The sequence below is a fragment of the Narcine bancroftii genome, chromosome 6, assembly GCF_036971445.1.
Source record: "Narcine bancroftii isolate sNarBan1 chromosome 6, sNarBan1.hap1, whole genome shotgun sequence".
Taxonomy (NCBI): Eukaryota; Metazoa; Chordata; class Chondrichthyes; order Torpediniformes; family Narcinidae; genus Narcine; species Narcine bancroftii.
In genome coordinates, this window is record NC_091474.1 from 10,030,053 (window position 1) to 10,047,771 (window position 17,719).

The following is a 17,719-nucleotide window of genomic DNA, read 5'->3' on the forward strand; positions in this document are numbered from 1 at the left end:
TTGACATTTATTTCCTCATAGTAAGATGCTGAGCGAACCAGTGTCATTCTAGGTATCGTAGAATTGTGTGCAAATTGGCTGGTCTCATTTGGGCTACAAAAGTGCAACAGACATGAATAGACACATGTTGAAGTCAACTGGAGAGTCATGATTAGGTGCTCAAAGGTCAGTAGAAATTAACCATGATAATTGACTTTACATTAAAGAGTGAGTGATAGAGACATATGGTTTGGTGCAAGACTCAAAACACTCAGAAAATCTTTCTGATGAACAGTTCTGTAAGAGGGTCTTTGATCTGAAACCCTAATTCTGTTCCTTTTCCACAGATGCTGTCTGGCTCCTTGAGTGTTGTCAACATTTTCTGGGTTTTTAAAAAAATTATAGTTAAATTAAATGCTTTACCTTGGACGGATGATCGTGATGCTTGGTGCTTAGATTCTCTGGCATTTCCCAACAACGTGTAGATAGATTAAGGATAGCTGTAGCAGCCATATGTGCGGCTTCTGCTTCATGAGTGTAGTCATAGCCACCAGATGAGGATGAGCTTTTGACATAATTAGTAGACAAACTGTGACTGGGTGAGGAGGCCTTTGGAAATGGCTTTGCTATGTGAAGAAACATTGCATTTTGTCAAGAAGATTCTATTGCCAATAATTTCAATTTTAATTCTATGGTTTGCAACCTAGTATGGATCACATCAACACTAGTTGTTTGGAGCAGATCTATATTCTGAATTGTCCTTATCTTTGCAGGTATAATACAATATTTTTTAATCTGGCTGAGATGCTCTTGGAAATAATCATGAATGCACATATTTAAGTCAATGTTTATATTCTCTTTCGAGAATTAGTTTTGTCATTTTATTATGCAGAATCTCCATGGTAAAATTGCTAATAACACAATCAATTCAGTAGTACTTAATCTGAAGCATGAAATAAATTGGTTTTCTGTCACTCTTAATATTAACTGACAGGAACTGAAATTTTTAGCTTTCATTTAATCTTGATGTTTGATTGTTTTGGGTTTCAAAGCACATACTTACATTTAAAGGTTTTCGGTGAGCTTTCAGATGCCTGAAGTTTTGGAGCAATCACACGTTTCCCAAAAACTTGTGCATCAAAACTAGCATAATCAAAAGTAACCTTGGAATACTTCTCCAACTCCTTCGCTAGGTTAGCACGAGGAGTAACTGGTAGCATATTAGGTCTATAGCTGTAGTGCGGAATCTCCAACTGTTTCACAAAGCACATCGGCCTGGAAGTCACAAGGAGTTAAATACTGATTTGCAAAGCTCTGTCCAAGCCTGTGTCTCATTCTACTGATTCAGAGAAAACATTGATAATGTAAAAGGCAATCTGGATTTTTGATTTTTTAACAATTTAAATTTATTTACAATAGTGTAAGCCGATTCTGGCCATTGAAACTCTTGCCACTCAATTAAACTGAATGGATCTACCAACCATGTACATTCTTGGAGGGTGGGAGGAAACCGGTGCACCTGAGCAAAATCCAGGCTGGTCATGGGGACAATGTATAAACTCCTTACAGACAGTGGCAGATTTGATTCCTGGTCACTGGAACTTAAGCTAATAGGCAATATTAATTTTTGCTAAAACAGAATCTTACTAAAATTTCCAAGAATAGAAATGTGAAAACAACTCACTGGGAAGAACGCCACTGGATCAGAATTGCTCAATTGTCCACAGTTGTGTAATGCACGGACACTATTCAGCAATCTAACTGAATGTCACATGTCAAAAATTTGCTGAGGTTGACAAGCTAGTTCCATGCTTTAATACACTATTTTAGTTTCTTGATATCAGCAAATTCACTTAAAACATGGAATAAGCAGAGCCCTAGTACTGTATGGCATAAGGATATGAATAAGGACAGCTCTAATCCTTTAAGCCATGTTATATAAATAGACTCAGCACTGATCAGGAATAGTATGGAGAGTTCTGAAGGATATGCAAACTTTTGTACCTGAATTCCCAAAGAGTACATCTCCTCTAATAATCTGTGTGTGCACTATACCCATTTATGTAAATAACATTATTTACTTTGAAAAGATCAATCTTGTTGAATTTTTATCCTAAAATTGAAAATACAAGAACATCCTGCAAGCCAATATAAAGAACAGTGTCTCAGTTAACTATCATGGAAATATAATGTCTGGCAATTACTTCCCAATAATTTAATGCCCAGTAGGTGTTTCTAATATGACTTGATTTTTTCAACTCTCGTTCTTAGTGGTTTTGGTGTGGTAAACATACCTCAACACTCGATCAGAACTTTGGCTGCTTTTGGGAGATTCATTGCTATGCTGTTTCTCATGAGACTTTGCTAGCTTCTCAGCAGCCGCAATAGGACATCCAGAGAGGCTGTGTAAAGAGAGCAGTAATTCTGTTTATCTACATTTTTAAGAATGGCTGAAAAAAAATTAAAAAAAGATATAAAAACATTACTATTTTTTGTGATTTTTCCTTATCCATGAACAATTAGGAAACAGTCAAAGTTGCATTGGACTGATTTGTTTAAATTGCGCAATGGGAAACAACTACAGGCAGAAATAAATTAAAATGAAAATGAATAAAAATTAATGAGAACACCTCTCACATTGGGTCAAACAGAACCACTGAAATTAAAGTATGGCTTAGACCCAAGAACTTGTGCTATGAAGCAGGGATGAGGAAACTGGGAAGTAAATCCTAGACTTCAGGACACATGCTATGAGTTGTATAAATCACAACCACTCATTAAAATACACCACTGAACTTTCCATGGAGTCCAACAATCAGGTCTAGTCTTTTATTTAAAAAAAATTAGACATATAGCAAGATACAGGCCTCGGCCCTTGAGCCCGTGCCGCCCAATTACACCCAATTGGCCTACAACCCCCCCGGTTCATTTTGAACACTTGATTTTCAATGTCCAAAAAAAACTTCATTTATTGAAAAACACGTTATACAGACCATTCGAGTTAATGCTTTCTTAACATATTGTGCTATTGTTAGGTCTGCTTTGTTCATGAATGAGTGAGTCAAACACCAGGCTGAGTCGAAATCAGGGTTCTTTGTTCTTTATTACCGGATTGTAACACTTGCGACTAAACATGTTAGTCGGAGAATGCATTCTGCCGTTATCAGCAAAATGGTGATTTTTTATACCCTTGGATATGTGCTTAGAACATCATCATATCATTACTTGTCCAATGACTAAAACTGTTGCTATCCTTTCCCTGCTAGCTTCCTGCCTCTCAATCCATCAATGTCTCTCTTATCTTGTAAGTACAAGGATGCATTCACATCTTGTTACAGCCCTGTACATTCCCATCTCATGATGTTTTACCTAACACTAGTCCCATTACTTGACCTTGGCTCATCATTAGTTAACATTATAACCTTAAACCATAAGGTTCATGGGGTTTTAACAAATATTTCCACTCATTGGTAAGGAATAGTATGAGGACCTGGAACTGTTACCCTCCCCCTCAGAGCCCTTGGCTACAGCAATGTTTCAAATGATGATAAACAACAAAGTGTGTGAGCAAAATAATTCTTACCTCCTGTGTGTGTTTCGGTTGCTGTTGACATGTCCCTGTCCCGTGCAGCCAGGTGTGGGACACTTCAGAACATTTTCATGCATGGCAAGTACTGAATGAGCAAAGGAAAAGTAAACTGCATCAAGCATCTACTGTCTTTTGTAGAGAATATAAATACCTCACAAAAGTATTGTGTTATGTAGTGGATTTTATAGGCAACTTCATCTAAGCTGTATATTAAAAATACTATGTTATTGTGAGAATTGGCAGGGTATTTGATGGAGATAGTGGTTGGAAGGCTGGAAAGGATTGTAGGGAAGGTGAGAGGGAGGGTAGAGTGGCAGCTAAAGTAAGCAGAGAAATAACTGAGGATGGGATTGTCACACCCACCACCTATGTGATGTAGGATTTTGATAAGGGCAAGAATCTTTCCAATTTCCCCTTCCTTGCGATTAACTTTAATATTTCAATTTCAGCTAAGTCAGCACAGAGTAACAGTTCAACTTTGCAGTTTATAGGATGCAGTTGTGTGCTTATTTTGCACACAAATAAACCACTGAAGGATGCGAGAACAGATTTAAAAGAACAATTTTACAAGGTCCAGAAGTTTCTTGTTGGTGCAATTTTTTAATATGTGGCCCTCCAAGCCGATAAATCAATTAGGTGCAGAGGCCGCAGGTTGTGTTGTGAATGACCTCCAACTGCAAATCACCAGGTACAGGATGATGCTGGAGATATACAAGAACTACAAATGTTGGAATCTTGAGTAAACATTGAGAAGGTAGTGGGACTTTGCTGGTCAGTTAGCATCCATGGAGAGAGTCTAGACTCAAAAAAGGATCCCAACTTGAAACATAGCCCTTTCACACTGGCAGCCCACTAAATAGGAGAGTAAACGACCCGTGTTGCAGTACCGGGTGAGTCAGTCACACTGGACCATGTGGCTCTAAGGGGTGCCCAACCTCCACACATCCCGAGTGACGTATTACATACTCGCAAGGCAGTGAAATCATAGTTGGAATAAAGCACATACACGCACGATGCATAAAAGACCATGAGAAAAAACATACTCAATTTAATAAGACATACACGCGCAATGTATAAAAGACCATGGGAAAATCTAGTGCAGAGGGCTTCAGACTGTTCAAATTTAGGACAAACCCTAAACAATAGAGTATAACAACTATTTACATAGTATTAAGTATTATAAGTAATCTTGAGATGATTTAAAACACAAGTACATGTTGACAGCTCCACCAGCCGCCCTGTGAAATATAACTGCACTGATATTAAAACTACCAGACTGACACATGCACGCAGGCACTAATGTGATTAATGAGACCGGATTAGCTGTTCACACTGCAGCCAAGTCAACTCGGCTGGGCTCTGATACAACCCCCTGTCAAGTATCAGAACTCGGTTGATTTTTACCACCCCCCTCCCCCACTCCCCTGTATCCTATTGGGAGCCTTCACACTGCTAGGTAACCTTCTAAATAACCCATTAATTTGCCTGGTTCAACCCACATTATTTGGCAGTGTGAAAGGGCTGTTGACAGTCTATTTCTTTCCATGGATGCTGCCTGACCTACTGAGGTCCTCCAGCTTCTCTTTTGTACAGGGTGATGTTATTTCTGTAACTTTTGACCTAGGCTGCAATTAAACACAAAAAAAAATCAGGATTTTCAAATGAATACAAGTATTATAAGCTGAGAAAAGAATATCAAAATTCCCCAACTCTCAATCTCATTCTAAACTTGCACAAGGACTAGTCTTTAGAAAGTTAAAATTTAAGGTGATTATAGGAGAATCATATCACAGACAGTATCATAAACCATGCTAATATGTCTAACATTGAAAGAATTTTATCCCTGTGCAACCTCATCAGTATCGATTTCATACAATAGATCAAATAATTCAGTCTACAAGGAAAGCAGGAGCTTTAAACATTGCTGCAGTAGTTCCACAGCCAGCATCCTAGGCCATCTGTTTCAGTCATGATCGTCCCTCCATCATGAAATCAGTAGTCAGATGTTTGTGATGACTCCAGTGTTTAGTTCCATTCTACTCACTTTCTGGAGGTATTTTATCCTTGTGCGGGCATCCTGACAGACTTCGATGGTGTGGATACAATCCTGTTACATGACCGGTGCCATCACAGCCAGGGGTGGGGCACTTGATTTCCCTTTTCTCAGATCTCGAGGGATCTACAAAACAGTGTGCACAAAAAACAGTAAAACTAAGAATTTCTATGTGTGTTACGTATAACTAGCTAACGTTACAGGGAGCTTGAGATGTTCAATTTTATGTTTGCTGCAGAGAGCAAGATTGTCGTCTTGTCACATTCATAATCTCTGCCACAATGAATATACCATAATCAAACTACATTTTGCTGAACAAAGTTAGTGCATAGTTAAGTCAAAGGAAAAGCACAAAACAGGTGCTGGAGATCGTTCAGTTATCTTATGCATCCAAAGATAACTGATAGATCCCTAAAACATGGAACACTTGCTTATAAATTTTCTGAATTTTTGCCTCTAAAAGCATGGCACAATTAGCATAACGGTTAGCACAAGGCTATTGCAGCCCCAGCAACCTGGGTTCAAATCCGGTGCTGTCTGTCTACAAAAGTTTCCTCAGGGCGCTCCAGTTTCTCCCACCCTTCAAAATGTACAATAGTTGTAGGTTAATTGGGGAATTTGGGCACTACGGACTTGTCAGGCAGAAGGGCCTGTTTCTGTGCTATATCTCTAAATTTAAAATTTAAAATTCTACCTTTATGTTCATACTACTCATTGATTATTCCTTGTGTGAAGAACTACCTAATGTAAATAATATTTACTTTTTACTGATTTGAATTAATGTTCCCATCTCCAAATTACCGTTTAATTTGAAATTTTATTTACAGTATGTTTTGCATGTTTTTATTGTTTTAAACACAGTTTAGTCTTCTCACATATTAGGCAAACCTTTAGCTGATGGATTTTAAAGTTTCATTCAAGTGAAGTAAAAGACACTGTACTAACTGTATGTTAATGAACATTCGAAAATACATTTAAAATGATAATCATTTCATATAATCTTCACTGAACAAAATGTAATTCAATTAAATATGGAAAATTACATGGGTTGCAGTTGATTATGGTAGATAATGAGTGTAAAAAGCCCATTATTTCAAAGCCGTGAATTATAATTCTTCTATCGAGCAATGCAAAATTAAAAAAAATATATAGTTCACTCTAGCAAATTATTATTTAATGGTCATTTCAGGATGGATTCATATCTCAAAAATGAATCACACATCGAATAAATAGACTACTGCATTATTCATTGATGTGTTACTGATGCTCTTTCAATTGTCTCAAAGTTCTCTGCAATAATTTATTGTTCTAACACATATTCACAAATAGCTTATTCTTTATGCATTGAGTCTCTTATTCTGAAATTACTACATGTGACATTAATGTATAAACACTTAATGCCTTTGTCTGAATTCCTCACTTGTTATTTCAGTAGAAGCAATACCTATTTATTTTAAACAGGTAAATGACTCCATAAAATAGTGGAGTCAAGAATATCAGAATAATGTATTAAGTATTTGCACTGTAGCACAATTTTATGGCCTGTGATTTTTTTTCTGACTTGTCCTTGTTTACTGATGCTGACATACCACAGTGATAATAAACACTCTCTGCCTCTCAGAGACAGGATTTTGCAAGGACTGATCCTGCACATGAGTGCTGACAAGGCTATTTAACCATGGACCTATCACAGATTTTTAACAGAGGTCACTTCGCAGAGATTGGAACCAGGGACACTTGCAACTCTTTTGTCCTTCCAATGCGAGTGTGTAGAGGCACCCTAACTGCATTCATTGCACCCCAGTGCTAGAAACTAGACCTTATCTCCAAAACACCATACAGCATAGTTAGCCTGTGAGTCATCTAGTTGCCCATCAAATGGATACATTATTAATAAATGAGAAGCCACTTTTAAATTCTCTTCATTTTTTTTAACCAGAATGCCAAAAATAATCAACTGCTGTTTTTACAATGTTTTGTGTTATTAAACTATACTTGGTTGAATAATTCAGAGAAATATTTCAATGTGTTTAATAGCTCTGGCTTCAAAACTAGAACAGCTGCAGCGTCTGTAATTTTCTCAGTGTGTGCTTGGTTATTATATGCAGACGGTACAGCACTTTTTATGCTCAATGTGATGGAATAACAAAGCACACCACATTGAAAATTAAATTCATGTACATAGAATAATCAAGTAATTGTCATCCAGGCTACCGCCTGCCACTTACCTTTACTATAAAGACTCTTCCTGATGGAATCCAAAGATTTGTTTGATTTGTCTTCAATGTGGATATGTCTCATTTGTTCCCCTGATAACCGACTGGACTCTCTGTTTATATCTTCTCGCTTCATCTTCACCTGCTCAGCTTTCAAGGCAATGGCCTGCTCAAGAAGCCCAAGATTTCCTTTTGTCATCATGTCATACATTTCTGACTCCTCAGTTATTGCAGACTTTGGAGGTAAACTTTTGCTCTCATCAGTGCATTCCTCTACACTGTCCTCTGCAAATGCTGAGGCTTCTGACTTTGGCTGCCCTTCACAATGAATGTCATGTTCTGTCTCTTGTGATATCTGCATTAGTACTTCAGCACTGTCCTTGCATTGCACATCCTTGGTCCTGTTCTCCTCCACATCCGGTTTATCAGACTCATCAAACTCTTGGTGGTAAACAATCATTTGCTTACTACAAACAGTGGAATCAGCCATGTCCTCTAGTTCTTTACTCTCTTCTTCATTTGCTTCTTCAGCAGATGAAAGCATATTTTTGACAGTGTGCTCTCCAGCTGAGTCATGATCCTGGTCAACTTCCTTCTCACATTCAGAATCTTCAGTTACAGACTCACGATCAATAATTTCCCTTACAGGATCACCTTCTTCTGCTGTTGCTTCCTGATGCATGCTGTCCTTCCCATCAAAGCAAGTCTTATTAGGTTGAGGTTCACTGTTACTTTGTTTTTTATCTGGGAATGAAGGAATAGCAGTATCATCTACTATTTTGCCAAGATTTAGAAGTGATTTGGCAACTAATTCCTGATAGCTAACAAAATCATCCTTTCGAGTGCTGACATTCTTGGCTCCATCCTCCCAGTAAGGTCTGTCATCTAGCCCTTTATGCCTTACCTCTGAAATAAAACATAATCAAGATCAGTAAATGTTTTATTACACTTATTTGAGTTGATTGAAAATGATGCTGTGCGAGGGAAATCTTGTGAATATGCTTTAATAATTAGCTTATATGCCAGCGTACAAGATGGGACAAAACTTTAAAAATGTCACCCCAAAATCAGGGGTTGTCTTATACGCCAAGTATAAAATCGGAACCTTAACAGCAAAGACTCAACACTTCCCTGCGGGATCCATCCATCCAGTCCAACTGCCATTGGCTCTACACAGGCTTTAACTGGCCTGTTAAAGGAGTCGACTGTGGTTTATTTTAAAATAAGATAATAAAATTTCAACCTTTATTAGGTAATGTGGTTTTAAACAAAGGCAGGTCTTCAGAAGTAGGTCAGTGGGATGGTTGGTAAAGGACTATTGGGGCAGTAAGACAGGGTAGTCTTATACAGTGAGTACAGCTCAAAACCTACATTTTAGGTGGAAATTCAGGGGGTCATCTTATACAGAGTCGTCTTATATGCCGGCAGATATGGTAGACAAATCCAAGAACAGAGAGCCTACAATGTATTTCTTAATTGAAATTGGCAGAACTTGGTGACTTCAAAAGATTTCCTTTACAATTTAGCAGTAAAAATTAATAATCATTTTACAGATGTAATATGCAATCAAAACAGTTATTCTGAAAAATCTGCAGCATCGATCAAGGGCTGTCTAGGACCAAGTGTATGGATTATTTAGCATTATGCAAAATTAATTCTGTTCAGTTTTGCCAGCCCTTTTATGGTTTTTGTTCAATTATTACACAGGAAGAGGGGGGGGGGGTGGTTAGCTAGAAAATTTCAAGTAGTTGTGGCTGGCTGTGAAATATTGGCTCCAATTCAGGAGAATCCAGCAAAGCTGATTTGTAGCTGTAGCAAAATAGATTAATATCAAAGAGTTAAATATATTACTAGGTTTCATGGCATTCATCAAATTGAACAGAGGTCTGTTTCTTTTATTATCCTCTCCATTCAAAAACCAAGTGCAATATTTCAAAAGAATTGTTCATTTTTACTACACCTGGTACTAATTCGGCTCTTTCAATTTCATCCATAATTTTTTCTTCTTCCTCATCTTCTATTTCCTCTTCAACTTCAAGTGCTTCTTCTGAGTCATCCACAATTGACTCCTCTCTTATCTCTAAATCATCTACACCGTCACTATCTCCATTATAACCTTCATCCAGGGCAAGTTTCAAAGGATGGGATTTCCTTTTAGTTAGAGGCTGATCAGAATCAGTGTCCTGTATTTTCCTCTTCTTGGCCAAAGGGCAGCCTTGTGAACTTTTAATAAAAAGAGAACTTGACCATTATTTGAAAACCATTACAACATAAAACTTTGAATAAGTACACCCATTTATTTAAACATGCTTTACAACTTTTGAAGTATCTGTAAGTTGTTGCTATACCTTGAAATTACACAACCAGGTAAACTGTGCAAATATTCATTATTTTTCTATTTGTATAAAGATGACGTTTAATTTAGAACATACTAGGAACATAGCTGAGATATTTAGCACCCATAGTCTACCTACCTACCAAAAAAAGCTGAATTGTGACCTACTTATGAAGATCCGCTTTTGTTTGGTGAACAAAAATAATTAATAATGAAGGTGTAATTTCAATAACTTTATTTTTAAGTTCAGAAAACTGGGAGGTTTACCTTCTGTGCCGTGCATATTTTCCACTGGCATGACCTGAGCCATTGCATCCTGGAGTTGGGCAGCTGGACAATAAAATTATCAAGATATTAAAAGTTTTACGCAATAAAACACAAAACAGTGCTTTGCTAATTTTTTTCACTTTAATTACTGAACTTAGGGGTGGAGGTGCTTCATAAAATAATTTTAGGTAAAAGGTATACAAGAATAAAGACAGAATTTAACATCTTGATAATTGTATAAACTTTAAAATTATGTCATGGTACAATATTGTACAAATATTTGTTCAGGATTCTAAGACCATTTTAATACAAGTGTAAATTTGTCATAAAATGGATTTGCATTTCATATTATCCTCTTGCTATGGCCAATGAATTTTTAAATGAAAATTATGGATGGTGAAAATTCATTCTCTTTTGAACAAGAAATAAACATAATTGAGAAATAAATGCAAAAGATAATAACATAGTGTATTCAGCAAAGAGAGTTTAAAATATCAATTTTTAATTTGTACTTTCTCCTTCTTAGAAACCTAATGCTGAACATCAAATTTGCTACTATTTCATTCCCAGTAAACCTACAGTTTTGAATTAGTGCTTAGTTAATAGTCACTTAATAGGTATTGGTTAATAGGCATTGCAATGTTGGGAAACATTTTTACAGTTTGACTGCAATATATTGCTTCATTTGATTGATAAAATTATACTTTTCAAAGCCTACAGTTCAAAGTCTACTGATTACATTTTAAAGCTGGAATAATGTCTGTACATTTTTTTAAAGCACTTACATAGCACTTTTCAGATTACAGAGACTCTGCTGTGCCTTTCTCCCCTTGATGTTAAATTACTCTATCTCCCAAATTGTTGCTTGACCTTTCTGCAAATGATTCTAACAAGCTGATTTAGTCTGATTTAAAATCACATTGGACATAAATCTTTTAAAAAATATTATCAGGGAATCTGGATTTTTAATGTTTCATGTGTCTCCTTCTCAATAATGATAGGGATTGGTTTTAATTAACTGGCCTACTCTCCTTGGGACAGTTCTTTCAAATGACCCAATCCATCTTGAAGGCCAAGTCTGATTACATTAAAATGCACCCAGTGTAACTCACAGGATCTGCCATATCCAATACTTGTAGCCCAGATGACAACTCAGCCAACAGCATATTAGTCTCTGGAATGGGAAAAATACAATGGAACTATTTTAATGGGGACTAATAGAATGATGGGTACTGAGGGAAGGTAGAGAAGTCTATTGCAGCTGGATTCTACATTATTCCTGTGAACTGGGAGGATTGTGGGACAAGGCTGTCAGATTGTGTTAGCTCTGCTTGATAGATTTGCTCAAAGAGTTCTCTGTTCTTAATCAAAGACAATCTTAGTGTCCAGAAATTCAATTGACTAATGCTATTTTTTCAGCTTTTCCAAGTCATTTCACATCATGTCACCAGTTATCCTTGTGACCCAGCCACAAAGTCATTTCCCATGCATGGATTGGTCCCTGTTTTCCTGGAGGCACCCATCATTGGGCATTCATGAAATGATGAAGCCTTTCTGGAGTCAATGGCCTGCTGAATAAGTAAAATATTTATGGCATCCTTCCACAGCTGCCCACCCTATATTCCCTGCCTCTCATTTGAATGTCCTTACTGTAAACTTACATCCAATAGGAAGCATTTAAATTCTGATAAGAACTTCATACCTTACATCCTGTCCCATAGGCTCCACAGATACTGCACAATTTGATGAAAAAGAAGAATGAGTAACCATAACTTTAACAGTCTTCTGAGCTAATGAATTATTACTTAAGTTATTGCCAATATAATGAACATTTATATTTAATTGTGACATAAGATTTTTGCATTTCCACTGCAAAGGGAATGTATGCAGTCAATGGTAAGGTTTTTAAAAGGATTGATATGCAGAGGGACCTGGGGGTCCAGTCGATAGCTCATTGAAAATGGCCACACAGTTAGATAGAATGCTAAAGAAGGCATGTAGTATGCTTGGCTTCATTGGGTGGGACACTGAGTATAAAAGTAAGGAAGTCATGTTGCAGGAGGCTTTGGAAAGGATGCAGGAGGTTTACCAGGGTATTACTGGATTGGAGGTTGGACAATCCAGGGCAAGGGAAGAACTATAGAGATTTATAAAATCATGAGGCATTGATAGAGTAGACATTGATAGTCAGAATCATTTCTTGAGGTAAAGGTGTCACACATGAGAAGACGTGCATTTAAGATATTTAAGGGAGATGTGCAGGACAAATATTTTACACACCGAGTGATAGGTACTGGGAATGGGCTGCCAGGGGTAGTGGTGGAAGTAGATACAATAGTTACATAAAAGAAGCATCTAAATAGATACATCAATATGGAGGGGATGGAGATATATCAAGGGCAAGATCCAGAGTTTTAGTTTGATTTGGACATCATGCTTGGCATAGACATGTGGAGCAATGAGCCTCTTTGGTGCTGTACTGTTTTATGTTCTATCTCAAACAGAAGAGTAACACAGAATTATTGGATATTTCATTAAAAGCATGGTGAAAATCAGTACATAGACCACTTAAAGCTTTATAAGTGCAGTTGCACCAATTAAAATCAAATAATTTTGTTTTATGATCTGGCCATAATAAAATTAGCAACAAAATTATTGCAAATGAACTTGGTTCACAATCAATGAGTACAAAAATAAAAGGAAATAAAAGATAGTTACACATACTTCTGATACCCTTTGAGCGAGTTCGCAGTCTCTTTTCATCAACATCTTGGTTCATCTGCAATACCAATATATTTAGTAAATGGACTGTACATTTACTCTTCCCCAAAACATGTTCAAATTGTGCTCTCTCTCTCTCTCTCTCTCTCTCTCTCTCTCTCTCTCTCTCTATAGACATGGTAATGTTTGAAGAAACAACTGAGAAAATATTCTTTTCTCTCCTCCTGTCTCATCTTCTGTTATCTCATTAGATGCTGAAAAAAATGCTTTTGATAAGGTAGAATGGGTCTATTTATTTAAAGTACTAGAGAATTTTAATTTTGGTCCTAAATTTATCAATTGGATTAAATTGATATATTTATCTCCTGTTGCATCAATCTTTACCAACTCTTTAAAATCCAAACCCTTTAATCTTTACCCATGGAACTTGACAAGGTTGTTCTCTAAGCCTGTCAATATTTAATTTGGCATTATAACCATTAGTTGTGGCCTTTCAGCAACCTAATTACATATGTGGAATCTTAAGAGGTGGGAATATTCATGTGGATGATCTTTTGTGGTATATTTCAGACCCTGATCGTTTGATTCCATCTATTCTGTCAGTCCTCCACCAATTTGATAAATTTTCAGGTTATAAACTAAATCTTCAGAAAACCGAGTTGTTTGTATTGAACTCTTCTGGCTCTCGAGATGCCGCCCTTCCTTTTAAAATAACTGAAAATCAATTTAATTACCTTGATGTTACTATTACTAAAAATTATAATAATTTGTTTAAAGAGAATTTTCTTACTTTAATGAACTATGTTAAGAAGTCTTTAGCTCAATGGTCTTCTCTCTTGATGTCCCTAATTGGATGGGTTAAAATGTTATTAAGATTAATATTTTACCCAACTTTTTATATATTTTTCAAACTGTTCCCAAAACTTGTTTTGATTCACTTGACTCAATTATTTCTTCATAAGCGCTCTTGTCTGAGTAAAGTTTTCCTTCAAAACCTTAAAAAGAAAGGTAGTTTGGCATTCCCCAATTTTAGATTTCACTATTGGGCAGCTAATATTAGGTGGATCATTTTTTTGGATTCATTATAAGGATAGAATGGATGCTTCAAACTGGATTAATTTAGAAATTAACTCTACTAAAAAATTTTCTCTTATTTCAATACTTGGAGCGCCATTACCTTTTCCTGCTTCCAAATTAACCGATAAATTTTGTTGTTAAGCATACTTGGAGAATTTGGTTTCAATTTAAAAATATTTTTGGATATCATAGATTTTTATTTGCTAGCCTTAATTCTCAATTACTTAATTTTTTTTCCCACCTTTTGTGCAAGATTCTGCTTTTTGTGAATGGTTTAAGCTGGGTATCCAATCTTTTCCCAAATTATTCATTGATAATAATTTAGCTTCATTTGAACACTATCTCTTAAATTTAAACTATCCAAACATAATTTCTTTAGATACCTACAAATTAGGAGGAGTTTTTTGAACTCTGTTGTGTTGCTACTTCCTCAAGACCTTGTTATGTACAATAGAGATGATCTACAATTTCAAACCAAATTAAAAAAAAGCTGATATCAGCTAAATATGATTTATTATTAAATCCAGGGATAATTCCCTAGATAAGATTAAAAAATTATGGGAGCAAGATCTTCAACTTTCATTTTCGGATTCTACATGAGATTCTATATTAAAATTAGTAAATCATCTTCTTTGTGTGCCTGACATTGGCTTTTACAATTTAAGGTAGTACATCAAGCTTACTTTTCTAAAGTTCAATTGACTAAATTTTATTCTAACATTTCCTCAAAATGTGACAGGTGTAAGACTGAAGAAGGTACTTTGTTGCATATGTTTTGGTCTTGTTCCTTTCTTTCCATTTTTTTTTAGGAAGATATTTTTCATACCTTATCTTTAGTTCTCAATATGAATCTGATCCTATAATTTCCCTTTTTGGATCAGCTAAATCAACAAATTTGAATTTAACTCTGTCTCAATCCCATGTAGTCTCTTTTGCCTCCCTTATTGCTAGACCTTCAATACTGATAAGATGGAAAGAAACTGTCCCTCCTACTCATATTCAATGGCTATCTGATATGATGGCATGCCTAACTTTGGGAAAAAAAATCAGATGTTCTTCTATTGTAATGAATGGATTTAAATTTTATAAGTTTACAGGGTCCTCTTATTAATTATTTTTGTAATTTATAAGATCACTTGGAGCTTGTTTTGTGAGTTTGTGGTTTCTTTTAATGGTAGTGAAATTATATGTGCTTACCAGATAACTTCAGAAGGGAAGGGGTAGAATTTGTAGTATAGTATAATATTTACTTTTTAAAAAATCTTTTTCAGTTAGCCATATGTTATAATTGTTTCAGAGTTTACTACTTTATTTTCTGTTTGTTATGATATTGAGTTTATATTCATTAGTTTTATTTTTCTTATATAACAGTTTATTTCTCTATATTCTTTTTATATATTAGCTTTGATTTATGTACTATTTCTGTAAAAATCTAATAAATATTGAAAAAGAAACTGCTGAGAAAATTCTCATATTTTATCATAATTATAGAATAAATCCTTAAGATGCTCCAATACAATCATCAATTTAATGGACGTACTAACCTTTTTATGTTAATCTATTAGTTAAAATAGCAGAATGAGTAATTTGATGCATATAAATGACAATTGCAATTTGCACTTCTACAACATTTTTGATGTAAAAAAAACTGAAGGAGTTTTATTGTAGTTCATCAAAATAAATGTATGCCAATAAAAGAGATCTTGTAACAGTGAAGTCAAATAAATGGATTTTAAAGAGGGTTAAAGGAAAGAGAGATAAAGTAGAGGAATTTAGTGAGGAAATTCCAGAACTGACATCTGAACAGAAGAACTTATAAGTTTTGAAATATCAAACATTTTAATGGTAACATTGTTGTTCTAAGTAACTCAGATATAATTAAGATTAGTTCATATTTAATATTAAGACCAAAGAAGTGTCATGCTGTGTTATTACATCAGCAATAACAGAAATGCAATTAATTTCTATTTTTAGTGTAAATTCCCATTGCACTGACTGCAGTGGAGCAGGTGTGGGTTAAGCTTTCAAAATACAGCACTTCAGCATTTTGATGATCTCAGAGGGTTTTTTCACAATAGACATTATTTTTCATTATATAGTGCCCTACGTTCAGTTAAATTACATTTTACACATTTTATTCACATACATATGGAATTTGGCAGCAATGCAAATTATATATACTATGAATTTGCAATTGCTGTTTTCAGCAAATAAATTATTAAAACAGATGTCACGTAAAATTTGAATGTGTAACACAAAAGATTTAAATTTAGGTGGGTATGCCAAGAACAAATAATAGGGAACATACGGCCTGATTTTACCAGAAAGACACCGAGAATATTTAGTTTCAAATAAATGATTTATATTAAATCACTCTAAATCATAAATACACACACACCACACGCACACGCACACACACACCACACGCACGCACACACATCACACGCATGCACACGCACGCACACACCACACACACTTACTTTGAGACTGCAAGCACACTATGCTTTAAAAGTTCCAATATATTGCCAGAAGAGATTTTTTTTAAAATGATGCACCATTCCTTTCAAGTTGCCTTGCATATCAACTTTGTAAATTTAACAATAATCAATTCCTTCTAAGATTGGCTGAAAAAGTAAAGATCAAATTAGCAAGTGAACATGGGAAATGACACATTAAATAAAGTAAGAGAATAGGATCTTAAATGTTATATTTTGTACTATTGTTGCCATTTACTCTGAAACTATTAAAGGCAACACAAAAAATCCCTCCATTCCCAATATTGCCATATAATCAGGTTGCTGTCCTGAACACAACTCTAATACATGTGCAAAGCAGATATTTAAGCATATTACAAGCAACATATATTGTATTTGATCAAATTTATAGTATTTAGAAGTCAATTTGCATTAGCTACAACCAGGACCACAGCAAAATTCCCTTACTAATTTTACTTCAACAAATATACATCCTTGATATAGAGGGAAGCCTTTTGTCACCTTGATGTGTTTGCAGTGCAGGCTACTGGGTTTTTCACAAGTACTGTGCTTCTCAGTACTGCCGCGAGTCCAAGTCTGATTCAACAGCTCACCTCTAAATTCATTTTCTGTAATTTAAGATAAAACAAGATTATTATTTTTTCATATATATAAATAAGAAGCATTCTGTGACTACTCAAAAGACAATTTATAGTCAATTTGAACACATTCTGAAAATTTGCCAAGCTTCATAAGAGAAAAATGCCTAGTGTATGGTGACTAACATGCAAACTAGCTATTTGGCCATCAGTGGCACAGCTGCTACCCTACGAATCCTGCATAATATTAATGAGATCACTCATCTCTTTTTAATTAATCTTCCAGCTCATTGTACAAATGATTGAAATAGCATTTTAAATCTATATCAAGCAATAACATTTACTATTAACTTATTCACATCATTTGAATGTTGCGCAACTAAATTCTACACCCCATATTTTCTATTCT

At 35.3% G+C, this 17,719-nt stretch overlaps 1 protein-coding gene across 8 annotated transcripts in view; it reads right to left on the bottom strand.

Annotated features, from left to right (window-relative positions):
* myt1b (myelin transcription factor 1b) overlaps positions 1–17,719 on the bottom strand; it is a 127,778-nt gene that overhangs the window by 42,729 nt on the left and 67,330 nt on the right. For 4 of the 8 annotated variants that reach the window (XM_069883902.1, XM_069883907.1, XM_069883906.1 and 1 more), the window contains 12 exons: positions 17,234–17,340; positions 16,718–16,861; positions 13,164–13,218; positions 12,142–12,172; positions 10,440–10,502; positions 9,798–10,060; positions 7,850–8,743; positions 5,613–5,747; positions 3,563–3,653; positions 2,274–2,381; positions 1,043–1,254; positions 403–605 (listed from right to left, as the gene is read on the bottom strand). In XM_069883902.1, the coding sequence (XP_069740003.1) occupies positions 403–605; positions 1,043–1,254; positions 2,274–2,381; positions 3,563–3,653; positions 5,613–5,747; positions 7,850–8,743; positions 9,798–10,060; positions 10,440–10,502; positions 12,142–12,172; positions 13,164–13,218 (2,055 nt within the window). In that variant the 5' untranslated portion in view covers positions 16,718–16,861; positions 17,234–17,340. Of the gene's footprint in view, positions 1–402; positions 606–1,042; positions 1,255–2,273; positions 2,382–3,562; positions 3,654–5,612; positions 5,748–7,849; positions 8,744–9,797; positions 10,061–10,439; positions 10,503–12,141; positions 12,173–13,163; positions 13,219–13,950; positions 14,006–16,717; positions 16,862–17,233; positions 17,341–17,719 lie in introns of those variants that run through there. The other 4 variants (XM_069883904.1, XM_069883908.1, XM_069883903.1 and 1 more) reach the window with 3 other exon arrangements.